Source organism: Ammodytes marinus, assembly GCF_949987685.1.
Source record: "Ammodytes marinus genome assembly, chromosome: 5".
In the NCBI taxonomy this organism is placed as follows: domain Eukaryota; kingdom Metazoa; phylum Chordata; class Actinopteri; order Uranoscopiformes; family Ammodytidae; genus Ammodytes; species Ammodytes marinus.
Genome location: NC_137234.1, coordinates 29354132 through 29370233, shown reverse-complemented (window position 1 = coordinate 29370233; position 16102 = coordinate 29354132). Strand labels below are relative to the sequence as shown.

General features: G+C 44.2%; 1 protein-coding gene across 1 annotated transcript; it reads right to left on the bottom strand.

The window, feature by feature from the left end:
- Window positions 1–481: 481 nt before the first annotated feature.
- Window positions 482–15557, bottom strand: LOC307250374 (fatty acyl-CoA hydrolase precursor, medium chain-like; the record flags this gene model as incomplete). Its single annotated transcript, XM_080027437.1, has 13 exons — window positions 482–680; window positions 1414–1486; window positions 1888–2037; window positions 7320–7461; window positions 7841–7921; window positions 8681–8821; window positions 9371–9472; window positions 11625–11729; window positions 11927–12080; window positions 12205–12338; window positions 12739–12877; window positions 13441–13642; window positions 15491–15557. 13 exons carry the CDS (start codon window positions 15555–15557, stop codon window positions 482–484), a joined length of 1689 nt encoding a protein of 562 aa, XP_079883563.1.
- Window positions 15558–16102: the final 545 nt, after the last annotated feature.

The window sequence follows — 16102 nt, the reverse complement described above, 5'->3', positions numbered from 1 at the left end:
TAATTATATTTCTTAGACAATGATGATAATATTTTTCTCCATGGTCAATTTTAAAAAGCCAGTTTGAATACTTTGCTTTTTACTTTGCATACAAATCTATAGCTATTTATGGTCAATCTATTTTAAATTTCAAATTGCAATAGAAAATACCGCTCGCACTCACTGACTTTTATGATTTCTGTTCTCTCTCAAAAATCATTTCAAACTGCTTACAAACCATGTCAATCCGTGTTTCAAACAGGACACCCATTTATTCATTTCTTTGCAATGAAAGGAATTCCTTTAATCACGACTACGTTACAAAACACATCTATAGAAAAAAGACACTTAGGCCTACATTGAACTAAAAGTTAGAGAAGACACAGATGAGACAAAGGGGTTCTACAGTAATCAATTCAACACCAGTTAGTTTATGTGATAATGCATACAAACGCTCAAACGTGGGACCTTCACAAACAATATGACAGCTTGCACAGACAGGTCAGTTTCCATGTTTGGCTGCTGCTGCTGCTGCTGCTGCTGCTAACTGTGCTAGCTTGTGAGGGAGGGTCACCATGGCGAAGTGGACCCTGGCCTCTCTGAGTTTGTGTCCGACTATGGGGATCAGGTCCAGCTCCATGTACTGCTGCTTCTGCCTGTCATACTGGGGCCAAGACACCAGACCAGGACCGCTGGGGGAGCTGAGGAGGACACATATTCAAACATCACAGATTATTAATAGAATAAGCAAATAGAATCATCCACGTAAATAGAATGTTTGCTACTGATTTAATACGCCTACAGAAACATGTCTGTTAATATGTATGCATGTGTTTGTCCAAAGAAAATGCCTTATTGTGTAGTATTATGACTAGAATACTAATTGCGCATATATATAATTTCAACGTTGTCTATTTTAATTTGCTGCATACATTGAAAAAAGGAAAAATGTTCCATCATGTATTTTACTTTCCCATTGCTCAGTACACCGTGTGTAAGAGCAACATAGGTATCAGCAGGAACCAAACTTTGGTTCCACTGATGTTTCTACCCGGGAAAAGACAAAGAGTTTTTGACCACACACAGTCATGTCGCGCCACACACCCGCTGCAGTAAGGGTCCTTGTTTGTGCGTTGTTAAACATATAAGAGTTAAGGAAAGTGTTTATAAACTTAACAAATGTTTTTAATTTCAAGTAAGACTCAGACTTTCATTCAGGAGATAAGGTGAAAGTGCATCAAAAAGGTAATCCATGGTATAGCCTCTCAGGGCTTAAAGTGTGGGCTTAGCCTCTATACCACATGTTCATATAGACATGTGCATTTCCTTCCGTTGGTGTGCTTGCAACCAAAGTAAAAACATGTACTGCAAAGAAAAGTTCCATGTTGCTGAGCTGTGTCACTGATATAGCTGTTCTCAGTGTGTACTACTCACCCAGTGCGGGCAAAGTTGGCCCAGTAGCCCATCATGGTCCTACAAAGACTTTCATCTTCCTTGGTTATGTTGCCTGAAGACACAAATGCACACAAACAAAATCAAACACTGAAAATTCCATTATCTGAGTGATTAGTCTCCCACCCGCTCATTCTCTTATTTATGACCAAGTCCCAGAGCTTGGGGCATGAAATGACCATGTCTGATCTATAAGTAAATATACTGTATATAACTGTATTGGCAGAGAAGATTTGGCAAGTTTTTCATGGGCACAATTCACATACTCACCTCTGCTGCTCAACCCACAAAAGCAAATGTGTCACCAGTTAAAAAGGGAAAAAACGCTCTTTCCAACGGTATAAGATGTATTGCCAAGAAGCATTGTTACAACAAAGAAATACTCGACCAAACACAAACCTCCTTACTTATTCTGCTAACTCTTTATAATGGGTAGCATATTCCACCGGACCCCACCTGTGATTTTGATGTGTCCATTCCAGAAACATCCACCGAACATGAAGCCCACATCGTCTGCATGATCTGCCTTCACAAAGCTGGGTCTGCTGTGTTTGTGTATCTGGGCTTGGTACACAAACTCATACATGTAAACAGGAACACCGGCATCTAAATACACAGAGGAGAGAAGGTCAAGATTTGTGTGTTTGCTTGGGGCTGTGATGAAGGTTAAAACACTAGAGGAATTAGCTAGACCTTGCAGGTAATTATCGTAGTTCACTGCAGGGCCATGCATTTACACTATTAAGGGCTGCTTTCCTTAAAGGTGCAGTGTGTAATACCTGAATATTAAGTGGCATCAGGTGGTGAAAGTCCTAGATTTCAACGCTCAATTGGTAACCCCTCCCTTTTGATTAATTTACAGAAGCTACCGTGGCCTTCAGGGACAAGAAACTAGTTTCTAAAGATGGAATCATCCACCACTGCCTCAAGTCTTTCCACGACATCAAGTGATGATGTATTCAGTTATTTATTCTATAGTACTTCTTCTTTCTCTTCCAGGAGGTGCACCAGGACACCCTCTATATATATATTTTAAAAAACGCGTAAGGTCGTTAAGTTTGTCTGTTACGTGCTACTGTAGAAACATGGCGGCCTCCGTATGGGGTGAACACTGTCGTGATCAGCTGGCTGCTGTGCGTTCCTCCTCCTCCTTCTGCCACTCCCACTCCCCCTGTCTGTCTCACACCTGGTCTGCATCACCAATCAACCCACCTACTTCCCCTCTGGCTTCCCTGCTGTCGTCGCCAGATCGTACCATGCACTACTATGGTAACTATGCGTGACTGGCTCCAGTTGTTTCTTTTACCTCGCTCTGTTTCTCGCCTTCTTGTAGTTTTTTGTGATCATAATCCTAACGCTGTTTTCCTCTGCCTGCAGTTACCCGGACCACTACCTCCAGCCTACCTACCTGCTTCTCTAACCCCGGCTTCCCCACTCACCACCTGCTCCCCCACCTCTTTAAATAAACCTTTTTCATCAATCCTACTCTGCCTCTGTCTGCTCTTGGGTCCGGTATCAAACCGTAACAGAACGATCTGGCCAAGATGGACCCAGCGGACATGGACAGTATCCGCGGAGCTCTCGCCGCCCAAGGCTCTCAGGTCGCGGAGCACAGCAAAGCCCTCTGGGACGCTATGGAAGCCTTTAAGAATCTCGCTACCCGAGTCACACAGATGGGTGCGCAATTGGACTTACTGGCCTCCCACATCACAGCGCTTCCACTGCCAGCGGCACCTCCGCCTGCTCCCACTCTCCCGTCACACCTGCCACGAGCTCGTGAGCCTTTCATTCCTGCGCCGGAGCGCTACGCTGGGGACATGGGTACTTGCAGAGTTTTTTTGATCCAGCGTTCCCTAGTTTTCAGTCAGCAGCCCCTCACCTACCCCACTGAAAAGGCTAAGATCGCTTACATTATGGGGTCACTTAAGGGTAATGCACTAGCGTGGGCTTCAGCATTATGGGACAGTGATTCCACAGTTAATGACAATTTTGACCTTTTTGTAGCTGAGATGAGGAAAGTGTTTGATCACCCAGTAGAGGGAGGGAACGCCGCCAAGCAGCTTGTTTCATTACGTCAGGGCTTCCGCAGTGTAGCTGAGTTCTCCGTCGAGTTCAGGACCTATGCAGCCAGGTCGGGCTGGAACGACAAGTCTCTACGTGGGCTTTGTCTTTCCGGCCTCAGTGAGTCAATCAAGGATGAGCTGGCTACTAGGGAGGAGGCTGACACTCTCGATGGAATGATCTCCCTTTCCATCCGGCTGGATAATCGCCTACGCGAGCAGCGTAGGGAGAAGACGGGCAGCTCCGTGCCCCCGGCATTCTCCACACTTCCCTGAAACTGCCCTCTCTGCTCCCGTGACACGTGCTGTCACTGAAGAGGAGCCCATGCAGTTGGGGCGCACACGTCTCACCCAGGCAGAGCGGCGTCATCGGATTAAGACCGGAGTGTGTCTGTACTGTGCGCTGCCTGGGCATCTCATCGCCACCTGTCCGTCACTGCCCAAAGGACAGGGCTCAGCCGTGAGACTCGGGGCCTTGCTGAGCCATGCCCCCTCCGTCCCCGTTCCTCACTGTTCTCGCTCACTGCTGGATGCCACTCTCCTGTCCCTCGGTCATCCCTTTCCTGTATCGGCCCTGGTGGATTCTGGAGGGGAGGAGAACTTCATTGACGCCGGCTTCGCGTCTCAGGTTGGCATTAGTTTGGAACAATTACCCTCTCCCTTAAATGTTAACGCCTTAGATGGCCGCCACCTGGCTCTTATTACTCACGTACTAAGCCCCTTGAGTTAATTGTTTCGGGTAATCACCACGAGATGCTTCAGTTTCATGTCATCCTGTCTCCCCTTACTCCCCTGGTTCTGGGTCACCCCTGGCTCAAGCGGCACAATCCCCAATTTGACTGGTCTTCTGGCAAGGTGGTGAGTTGGAGCACTTTTTGCCATTCCACCTGCTTACAATCTGCCCTGTCTCCAGCAGAGGGAGTTGTTCCAATGCCACAGGAACCCCCGACCTCTCCTTGGTTCCCTCACATTATCATGACCTGGGAGAGGTGTTTAGTAAGTGTTGTGCGCTCACCCTGCCCCCTCATCGCCCCTATGACTGTGCCATTGATCTCCTCCCCGGCGCCCCTTTGCCCAGTAGTCACCTGTATAACTTGTCCTGTCCTGAGAGGGAGTCCATGGAGAAGTATATTAAGGATTCTCTTTCGGCTGGCCTCATGAGACCCTCCTCTTCTCCTGTTGGTGCAGGTTTCTTTTTTGTGGACAAAAAGGACAAGTCAATTCGCCCATGTATTGATTTCAGGGGACTCAATAACATTACAGTCAAGAACAAGTTTGCCTTGCCCCTCATCAGTTCCGCATTCGAGCAGCTGCAGGGCGCCACAGTCTTCTCTAAATTGGACCTACGCAATGCCTACCACCTGGTGCGTATCCGTGAAGGCGATGAATGGAAGACGGCCTTTAACACCCCCCCTCGGCCACTTTGAGTACCTCGTCATGCCTTTCGGCCTAACTAATGCCCCTGCTGTGTTCCAGAACCTGATAAACGACGTCCTCCGGGACTTTCTCAACCGCTCAGTTTTTGTCTATTTAGACGACATCCTTATTTTTTCTCGCAACCAGGAGGAACACGTCAAGCATGTCCGGCAGGTTCTTCAGCGGCTGTTGGAGAACAAGTTATATGTGAAGGCCGAGAAGTGTGAGTTCAGTGTCACCTTTGTATCCTTCCTGGGGTTCAGCATTGAGAGCGGGAAGGTGTGGACCTCTCCCGAGAAGGTCAGTGCAGTGACAGACTGGCCCATCCCCGATTCCCGCAAGAAACTGCAGCAGTTTCTGGGATTTGCCAATTTTTTCCGGAAGTTCATCCGTGATTACAGCAGGGTTGCAGCCCCTCTCACCCGTCTCACCTCTCCTGCCCTCCAATTTGCCTGGACGCCTGAGGCGGACGCTGCCTTCTCTGGCCTTAAAAGGCTTTTCTCGTCTGCCCCCATTCTCATCTAACCGGACCCCTCCAGGCAGTTCATCGTGGAGGTTGATGCATCTGACACTGGGGTGGGGGCGGTCCTGTCCCAGCGCTCAGCTTCTGATGAGAAGATTCACCCCTGCGCTTTTTTCTCTCACCGGCTGGTTCCTGCTGAGCGTAACTATGATGTGGGTGACAGAGAACTGCTGGCTGTGAAACTGGCGTTGGAGGAATGGCGGTACTGGCTTGTGGGGGCAGAACAGCCGTTCGTGGTTTGGACCGACCACAAGAATTTGTCTTACATCCAGACAGCTAAGCGCCTAAGTTCCCGCCAAGCCCGGTGGTCCCTGTTTTTTGGGCGGTTTAATTTCACCCTCACCTACCGGCCCGGGTCCCGCAACGTCAAGCCAGACGCCCTCTCTTGTCAGTTCTACACTGTGAACACATCGGCCCCCCCTGACACCATCCTCTCTCCTTCCTGCCTCAAGCTGGCCTGCATGGTTTGTGCTCGGGTCAAGTCCTCCCTTCAACCCTCTGCTGGCCTGCTACGCCCCCTTCCTGTTCCTGGCCGGCCCTGGTCTCACATTGGCCTTGATTTCGTGACTGGTCTTCCCCTCTCTAATGGCCACACAGTCCATCCCCATGTGCCTTTCAAGCACCATGTGCCTAATCCCCATGTGCCCGTCAAGCACCCTGTGCCTCATCCCCATGTGCCCGTCAAGGACTCTGTGCATCTGCCCGTGGAGCCTCCTGGGTATTAATCCCCAGTTTCCCCTCTGTGACCCTGAGCCTCATCCCCAGGTGGTCAAGGACCAAGAGCCTCTTCCCCAGTTTCCAGCCGGGGATTCAGAGCCCTCATTTAAAATAATAGACCCCGTGCTTGAGCTCCATGCTCCCGTCCCTGAGCCCGAGCCTCATCCCCAGGTGTTCAAGGACCAAGAGCCTCATCTCCTGTTTCCTGTCGGGGATTCCGAGCCCTCGTTTCCAGTGACTGACCCTGAGCCTCAGCCCAACGTTCCCCTCTCTGAGCCAGAGCCTCATCCGGATGTGGTCAAGGACTCTGAACCTCTTCCCCAGGTGGTCAAGGAGACCAGGCCCATTCAGATAAGCCTAGGCCGCCAAGAGGCGTCCATTGAGGAGGGGGGTCCTGTCGTGATCAGCTGGCTGCTGTGCGTTCCTCCTCCTCCTTCTGCCACTCCCACTCCCCCTGTCTGTCTCACACCTGGTCTGCATCACCAATCAACCCACCTACTTCACCTCTGGCTTCCCTGCTGTCGTCGCCAGATCGTACCATGCACTACTATGGTAACTATGCGTGACTGGCTCCAGTTGTTTCTTTTACCTCGCTCTGTTTCTCGCCTTCTTGTAGTTTTTTGTGATCATAATCCTAACGCTGTTTTCCTCTGCCTGCAGTTACCCGGACCACTACCTCCAGCCTACCTACCTGCTTCTCTACCCCCGGCTTCCCCACTCACCACCTGCTCCCCCACCTCGTTAAATAAACCTTTTTCATCAATCCTACTCTGCCTCTGTCTGCTCTTGGGTCCAGTATCAAACCGTAACAGAAACTCCTATTTAGATATAAAAGGGTCATTCTAATAAAATAAAATAAAACAACTTATATTATCTTAAAGCACTTATACACTGATGAAAACATAACATAGGAATATTATAATCCATTTCTACCTAGTCTGTTCTGAAAAGGGCAATACATTCTACACACTGCCCCTTTAAATGTTTGGTGAAAACAAAAAAATTAACAGTAGGACTCACGGCTATTTTCAATAGTGTACATGGAATTTTTGGATGTATAAAATGAAAAAAACGCAAAGCCGAAATGACAGTTAAGGAGCAACACATATCATGTGTGAATTGTGCCAGTGTTGGACATTGGTTTTGGATGCTGGTTCTGTGGCCCTTCTGACCTAAGTGGTATCCGGCCACCTTGACCACAGGCAGCGTCATCAGCAGGTCTCCCATAATCTCAGTGAACGCGTCTCTGATCTCCTCCGGGGTGTGAGCTTCCTTCAGGTATTCGTCTGCAATGAGGCCGTTGGCAGCAGAGGCCTGGAACAGGTAGAGGAAGGTTGGATCATTTAAAGGGATATTTAACAATGGATGGGCCACTGCCATTCACCTTTTTCTTTCAATCCTATTCATTTTTTTTTAACTTTTTTATGTGTGTGACAGACTTCTTTCTCTGGGTATTTGTGTGCTTGCCTCAAAATGGCCCACAAAATCAATCAATTCGGTTATATATTTTTTTTATTGTAAATCATACTAATTACAAAAAAACTTAACAATAAATATAACCGTCAATAAAACAATACCATTTGAAAACTTGTCTTTTGAAATAACATATTAATTAATATTAAAAAAAAAAAAAAAAACTCTTCAATTAAAAATCAGTGAATTATAATCATCAACCAGTATGACTGGAACTCACCCCTGCAGGATTGAACATGTTCATCACTGCTAGAACTGTCTCTCTGTTCATGCCGTTGACCCAGCCAGGAGGGGCGAAGCTCTGTGAACAACATGACACACCATCAATCAAAATGAGTTCACTAACAAATAATAACCCTCTAAAGCCTCTGTGAACCCAAATCCTTCTAACTATGTAATATGAGGAGTCAGTTGCATGATAGTAAAGCATCTGGAAAGAGTCAGGCAAATTTATCATTCCAAATGAAAGATATTGTCATTTGAGTTTGATAAACCTTTCAGAAATTCGGTTAAGATGAGGCGGGGTTATGCTTTGGTTCTTATTACACAGTAAGTATTTTGAACCAATCACGGCAGTTCTCTGGCCGAACGTTCTACAAAAACGACAACTATTGCCATTGAGACCGCTTGATATGGCCACACACACACACACACACACACACACACACACACACACACACACACACACACACACACACACACACACACACACACACACACACACACACACACACACACACACACACACACACACACACACACACACACACACACACACACACACACACACACACACACACACACACACACACACACACACACACACACACACACACACACAGTCTTGTCAAACTGTTTTTTGTTAACAGAGAGTTATAATATTTATGAACTTTTATTTTCGATCAGATTTTTGTAAACGCTTAATATGACAGCCAACTTTGATATCATATATTGATTTATTATTATTTTAGAGCAGGTTTACCGAGGCTATAAAGGCAAAGAGGTACATCATATCTGAACATTATTTTAAAATGAAAGCATTGAGAAGTGTGTGAGTGACCTGAGGCAGAATCCATCCAAACTCATGGTTGGTTATCCCCATCATGACTGGGACCTTCAGCACTTCTTTCTTCTTCAGGAGCTCCTCTGCTGTGTCCGTCAGAAACTCTCCATCCACCACGGCTCCCAGGGAAATCCTCATCTGAACACAGGGCCACACTAACTGTTATTCATCAACATCAGCGCAATACTGGCCAAGCGGATGAGGGGGTACCACACTCTCAATGGCTGTTTAGCAGCAGTCTGCCATCTTGTGGCAAAAATTAGGCTTGACACATGACATTCTGATGGAGCATTTTTTTACGCTGAAACTAGACAAACTTCTATCCTATTTCTATACGTGTTGCCCAACTTGCCCCTCTCTGTAGTTCTAGGGTATGCAAAAAAAATAGTACTGCATAACAGTAACAGCATGTTTATTTATAAATAAGGCTGATTGCTTTTGATATGATGTCAGGAATCAAGTCATTCTCAACTTGCTACTTTTATTTATTTATTTACTTTGGTGTAGGTTAATCCTAGTTTTCTCATCACACGTGTTCTGCTTTACTTTGGTCTCTTCCCTTAATTTGAATAATTTGAAAGTTAAAAAGGATAAAAAAAAGTTGCAGGTAAGAATAAAACACACACGTTAAGCTAAATACCCCTGTAACATCTACAGTATGTTGTATATCTTCAAAAGACCTTTTACCTTTTTGGTTGCTTCAACCAACTCCTCTTGGTTTTTTCCCTTCATACATTGGACCAGTTCCTCTGTGCTACTGCGGTCACATCCAGCATGGCTGGCAGCAATCTAGTAATAAGGAAGAGATGAGTGAAACACAAGTACAAAGTAAATCTATATTAAAAATGTAAATCTATTATTTTACTCTGGTGTACATACATTGTTAAATGCTATAAGATTAATACAGGTCCTTCTCATATAATTAGCATATTGTGATAAAGTTGATTATTTTCCATAATGTAATGATAATTGAACTTTCATATATTTTAGATTCAATGCACACCAACTGAAATATTTCAGGTCTTTTGTTGTTTTAATACTGATGATTTTGGCATACAGGTCATGAAAACCCCAAATTCCCATCTCAAAAAATTAGCATATTTCATCCGACCAATAAAAGAAAAGTGTTTTTAATACAAAAAAGTCAACCTTCAAATAATTATGTTCAGTTATGCACTCAATACTTGGTCGGGAATCCTTTCGCAGAAATGACTGCTTCAATGCGGCGTGGCATGGAGGCAATCAGCCTGTGGCACTGCTGAGGTGTTATGGAGGCCCAGGATGCTTCGATAGCGGCCTTAAGCTCATCCACAGTGTTGGGTCTGGTGTCTCTCAACTTCCTCTTCACAATATCCCACAGATTCTCTATGGGGTTCAGGTCAGGAGAGTTGGCAGGCCAATTGAGCACAGTAATACCATGGTCAGTAAACCATTTACCAGTGGTTTTGGCACTGTGAGCAGGTGCCAGGTCTTGTTGAAAAATTAAATCTTCATCTCCATAAAGCTTTTCAGCAGATGGAAGCATGAAGTGCTCCAAAATCTCCTGATAGCTAGCTGCATTGACCCTGCCTTTGATAAAACACAGTGGACCAACACCAGCAGCTGACATGGCACCCCAGACCATCACTGACTGTGGGTACTTGACACTGGACTTCAGGCATTTTGGCATTTCCTTCTCCCCAGTCTTCCTCCAGACTCCGAATGACATGCAAAATTTGCTTTCATCCGAAAAAAGTACTTTGGACCACTGCTGCTTCTCTGTAGCCCAGGTCAGGCGCTTCTGCCGCTGTTTCTGGTTCAAAAGTGGCTTGACCTGGGGAATGCAGCACCTGAAGCCCATTTCCTGCACACGCCTGTCCACGGTGGCTCTGGATGTTTCTACTCCAGACTCAGTCCACTGCTTCCGCAGGTCCCCCAAGGTCTGGAATCGGCCCTTCTCCACAATCCTCCTCAGGGTCCGGTCACCTCTTCTGGTTGTGCAGCGTTTTCTGCCACACTTTTTCCTTCCCACAGACTTCCCACTGAGGTGCCTTGATACAGCACTCTGGGAACAGCCTATTCGCTCAGAAATTTCTTTCTGTGTCTTACCCTCTTGCTTGAGGGTGTCAATGATGGCCTTCTGGACAGCAGTCAGGTCGGCAGTCTTACCCATGATTGCGGTTTTGAGTAATGAACCAGGCTGGGAGTTTTTAAAAGCCTCAGGAATCTTTTGCAGGTGTTTAGAGTTAATTAGTTGATTCAGATGATTAGGTTAAGAGCTCCTTTAGAGTACCTTTTCATGATATGCTAATTTTTTGAGATAGGAATTTGGGGTTTTCATGAGCTGTATGCCAAAATCATCAGTATTAAAACAACAAAAGACCTGAAATATTTCAATTGGTGTGCAATGAATCTAAAATATATGAAAGTTCAATTATTATCATTACATTATGGAAAATAATCAACTTCATCACAATATGTTAATTATATGAGAAGGACCTGTATATTGCTTTCAAGACTCCACTTAATTTTCATTATGTCCAGTGTTAAAAATAGTGCTGCAAACAAACAAGACTGAAAATCAAGGTCAAAATGTCAAAGTATCATTCCTAAAAAAGTATTAAGCATATTGATCTAGGCTATTAGCTATCCATTAGCTTGCTTAGGCTACTATTGCTGGAAATGCAACAGTAAGCAACATAGCTGTAAGAAATGTAGAAATGTAAAATGTAAAAAGAGTGTTGGCCTGAGTTGGTGGACCACAAAAGAGCTTTAAGAAGAATTAATCTATGAAGTGGATTCAAAAACCGACCCTGATGGTATTCTTCTGTCGCTCTGTGTCTGGGTTTGTAAATAGGCAACTTGTTAACTAACCATCTTTATGCATTGAAAATAAATCAATTTTGTTTTTTGGCCTTAATTCCAAAAGCAAATTCCTGTTAATCTACTCATCTTGCAGTACCTTGGTAAGGCCCAAAGGTTGTCTTGTAGTGTAGCTGCCAATGGTTGATACGCCACTTTGAAAAATCGCCCTCTGGAACAGTCCTTTTGCTTGTGGAGACAGAGTCTGTTTATTGGGGAAAATGTGTATACAATCACTTCACAAATGGACATGATAAAAAAAAGGAGGATCATAGGGCAAGTGTGGAAGTCCAACTAGCCGAACAATGATTTCAAAAAGGGACATTTAGGCACGGTTGCCCCCACTGCATCTCCCTCTGTGCACACCACTGCATGGATTCGTTTTATATAGAACATTTTTACCAGTATGGATGCACTGATGCCTCCTGCCGATTCTCCTGCGACTGTGACTGTTTGTGGATCTCCGCCGAAGGCCTCAATATTTGCCTGGACCCATCTCAGGGCTGCCAGCTGATCCAAGAAACCCCAGTTACCCCGGGCGTGTTCGTCACCAGTGCTTTGGGAACAGGAAAAGTCAGGATGTGTTGCTTTAATCACATACTTTCAAACTTTTCTCATAGTTTATTACTCCTTTTTTTGAAAGCAGTGACAGAAGTGTGTCAAACAACACTATTCCTTACCTCAGGAATCCCAGAATGCCGAGGCGATACTGTATAACAACCATCACTATGTTTTCATAGGCGGCTAACGGGGCGCCGTCATACTGAGAGGCTGCACCGTTTGACAGACCTCCTCCATGGATCCACACCATCACCTGGGAACACAAACACAACACAGGCATCATTGCCATGCATTACACTAAATACATGTTTACAAGACTGTTCTTTTTAGAGTCACTTAAAAGGTGTGTCCATTAAATACTGTAAACAGTGTGTATGCATTGATCATCATTCATACATTTTCACTGATTTTGAACAAGCGTTCTCCAGAATCAGCATTTCCTCCTATAAAGCATTCTGACCATATAACATAAACACTTGACATTACTATCCACAGCAGTGCAGCAACGTCAGAAGTTAGTGGCTCCCTTCACAAAGTGAGTCTTTAATGCAGGGCGGCTGTTGCATCGACACTGTACATTTTGTCAACATTTTCGATTCTGTCATTTGTCCACGCTTTTACATGAATACACACAAGCTGTCTCTTTAACCCACCGGTAGTCTGTCACCTTTTGTCGCATTGGCTGGAGTGTAAACGTTCAGATACAGACAGTCCTCTGAAATCTGTGGTGGGGCGTATTGCATGGACGTGCTCCTAGAGACATTTACAACTATTTCTGGATCCTGGATACACCTGGGGAGATGGAAAGAAAGAAAAGTGTGTGTGTGTCATCTAGACAAAGGTGTAAAGAGTAGCTGAAAACTACATTGTGGATTTTTTTATTAATTTTTTTTTATTAATATTATTAAAAGGGAAACCAGCAGATTCTCAAATAGGGATATTGGAACCATGACATTTTGCATTCACTAGAAAGGACTTTTTTTTAAATGTTTCATATGTGCTTTTAGGCCTACACTGTTGGGTTGTACAGTATATAATATTTTATATATTTTTTTATTTTAACTCTTCATATGTTTCGTGTGCTAAAATCTTAATGTGTAAAGTAACTAGTAACTTAAACTATCAAAGAAATGTAGGGGAGCAAAAAGTTTAAACGATTCCACTGAATTGAAGTGGATTATAAAGTAGCATGAAAATAAAATAGTCAAGTTAAGTACAGTACAAGTGCCTCAAACCTGTACTCAAGTAAAGTAGCTACTTGAGTAAATGTAGTTTGTTACATTACACCTCTGCAATTACAGAGCAAATCTTGTAATGTTTTGTTCCCCCTTTTGGTGTCTACCATGCACTCTTACATGGGGGGCTGCTGTGTGCCATCTCTCTCCCCCTCCCAGGGCTCTGCGTCTAGGGGAGCAGCAAAGCGGAGTGATCCCACTGGGGGCCGGGCAAAGGGGATTCCCAGGAACTGCTTGGCCCTCCTCTCGGTGCCTTTCAGCGTCACTTGTTCCCCTCGGATTTTGCCATTTTTCACGGACACAACAAGGTCAGCGCTCCCTGCTGTTGATACAACAAGTGTGGTTTTTGTATGTTAAAAGTACCAGTAGTTTGGCAAGGTTACAATTGAGACTGAAATTGGCACAACCATTACTACTGAAACCTGGGGACAGGCTTGTGAAGAAGCACCTTTAGTGACCAGGGGCCGTATTCACAAAACATTTTATCTTAGCGCTAAGAGTACTCCTAAGGAGCACTAAAAGTTCTTAGTAAGGAGTAATTTCTTAAAACCTATTCACAAAGCTGATAAGACCAACTTTTACTAAGGAATGGGAGGGACTCCTTAGCTAAGACTAGAGGGCGGTGTTGACCCTGTTGCTATGGATGATGTCATGTTCATACCTTCTATGCCCACAGTGATTGGCTGAGAGGGAATGAGAGCTAAGAGTGAATTTATGATGGAAACACTGTGGGAGATATCCATATCGTGTCGCTGTATTAAAGTAAAGAGTTTTTATATACAATTAATGACAAGTGACACTGATTTAACATGAAACCAAGATACTGCAGGGTTTCCCACACATTTGTTCACAATTAACCTACAATAGCGCCACATAGGTCTATTCATTTTAAATTTTACAATGATTTGAATCGGAAAAATATCCTCATTGAACAGCTGCACGCCATGCACTCTCACTGTATTTCTCTCAATGGCGGACTATGCAGCAATAGTCAGACAGCAACAAACCAGGAAATTCACAATTTAGAAACAACAGCCGGCGAAATCGTACAGAACATGCGGAAGGAAAAAGGCGAGACGCGCAACTATACAGTAGCGGATCTGTGGAACGGAGGAGATGCTGCGAAGCGCCACATATAGGCCTACTCTAGTAGGAAATTAAACCCAAACGTGACACCAACAGTAACTTTCAGTGCATCATAAACCCAAAGCAACTGGAGGAAAATTAACTTAATATTTTTTTATAACAATATAATAAATATAAATATGTCTATACTTTCTAAATATAGCTTTACTAAGATCATTAAACCCTTACAGCTATTAAAGGTACCTTTTATAAAGCTCACTAGCATTAAATCTCTCCAAAACACCATCAAATGGTTGTCTGTGATTTACTCTTAGTGACTTAGGAGTCCTCTCGAGGACTCCTAGCTTTTCATAGATTTAGGAGCTAGTTTTAGCGCTAAAATGCTTTGTGAATTACACTTATCTTAAAAAGTTAGGAGTCCTAAAATTAGGAGTGAAACGCCCCTTATTTTTGAGAGTTACTCCTAAATCAGCACGTTAGGACCTACTCTTAGCCTTAAAATGTTTTGTGAATACGGCCCCAGTTCTAGTATCTGGAGAGAGTTCAGGTGGAAAATTAGATATTTAGGAACTCCACAAGTGACATTTGAATGGAACCAAACAGGCTCATATAATCCCTTGAGAAAATGTGGACAGCACATTGGCAATCACACTCATATTCTGTGGTCGTGTCCAAAATTAAGTGACTACTGGATGGATGTATTAGATGCTCTCAAAGGTTTTTCAATATTGGATACCAAACCCAAAGACCCCACAGTAACAATAATAAGTAATATTTAAACAACTACAAAAAACAAAACTGTCTTCAAAACTTTGGCTTTGGAAAAATCCTTTGTCGTCCAGTTCTTACAAGTTCTTTTATCGTCCAGGTCCTACAAAGCTGTTGTTGGTACAGTAGCTCATGAAAAGTTGACCACTGGAACAATGAGGATTTGCCTTCATCATATGTCATTTTGGTTTAATTGTTCATAGCCATCTTTGCGCTGTTAAGACACTATAAAAAGTGTGCAAATGTCCTTTATATACCATGCCATACACAGGAACTGTTGCATCAAAAACTCCTTCAAAATGGATTGTTTTCCTACCTGGTGCTGCCCCTGCTATGGCTGTCAGAGCAGGCAGGAGAGAAACAAAGAGCAGCGCTGTTCTCATCCTGACCGGGATCCTGGAGAAAAGACACAGAGATTTACAGTGTACTTTCAGAGAAATAACCCTCTGCCCTTTGTGCTGGCCCTCTAGCACCACCCCTCACACACACACACACACACACACAAACACACACACACGCTTACAAATCACCCCTTTTTCCGTGTCACATGTTGCACCGTCACACAAACACCACCCGATGCTCAATAAATAAAATAAAAACACACTTTGTTGCGAATGACAAAGTGTGTTGACGCACTTTCAACCTCAAACTCCTACACATAACAAACAAGCTCAGTATGTCACAACCACAGCTCAGCATAAGTAGCATAATCACCATTGACTTAGGTCAGTTGTATGGATAAAGTCTCATCTCCTTATAGTACAGGCATTTTGTGAGAAAATATGGGTGGACCTCTCAAAAATTGCAACAGAAGCCATTTCAACTGTTTTTGACTCATGCATATGTAATTAATAACATACTAAAAGTCTTAAGGAATCCAAGTGGTGGAAAGTTATTTTCTAAGGGGTTTCTTAACCACACCTTTATG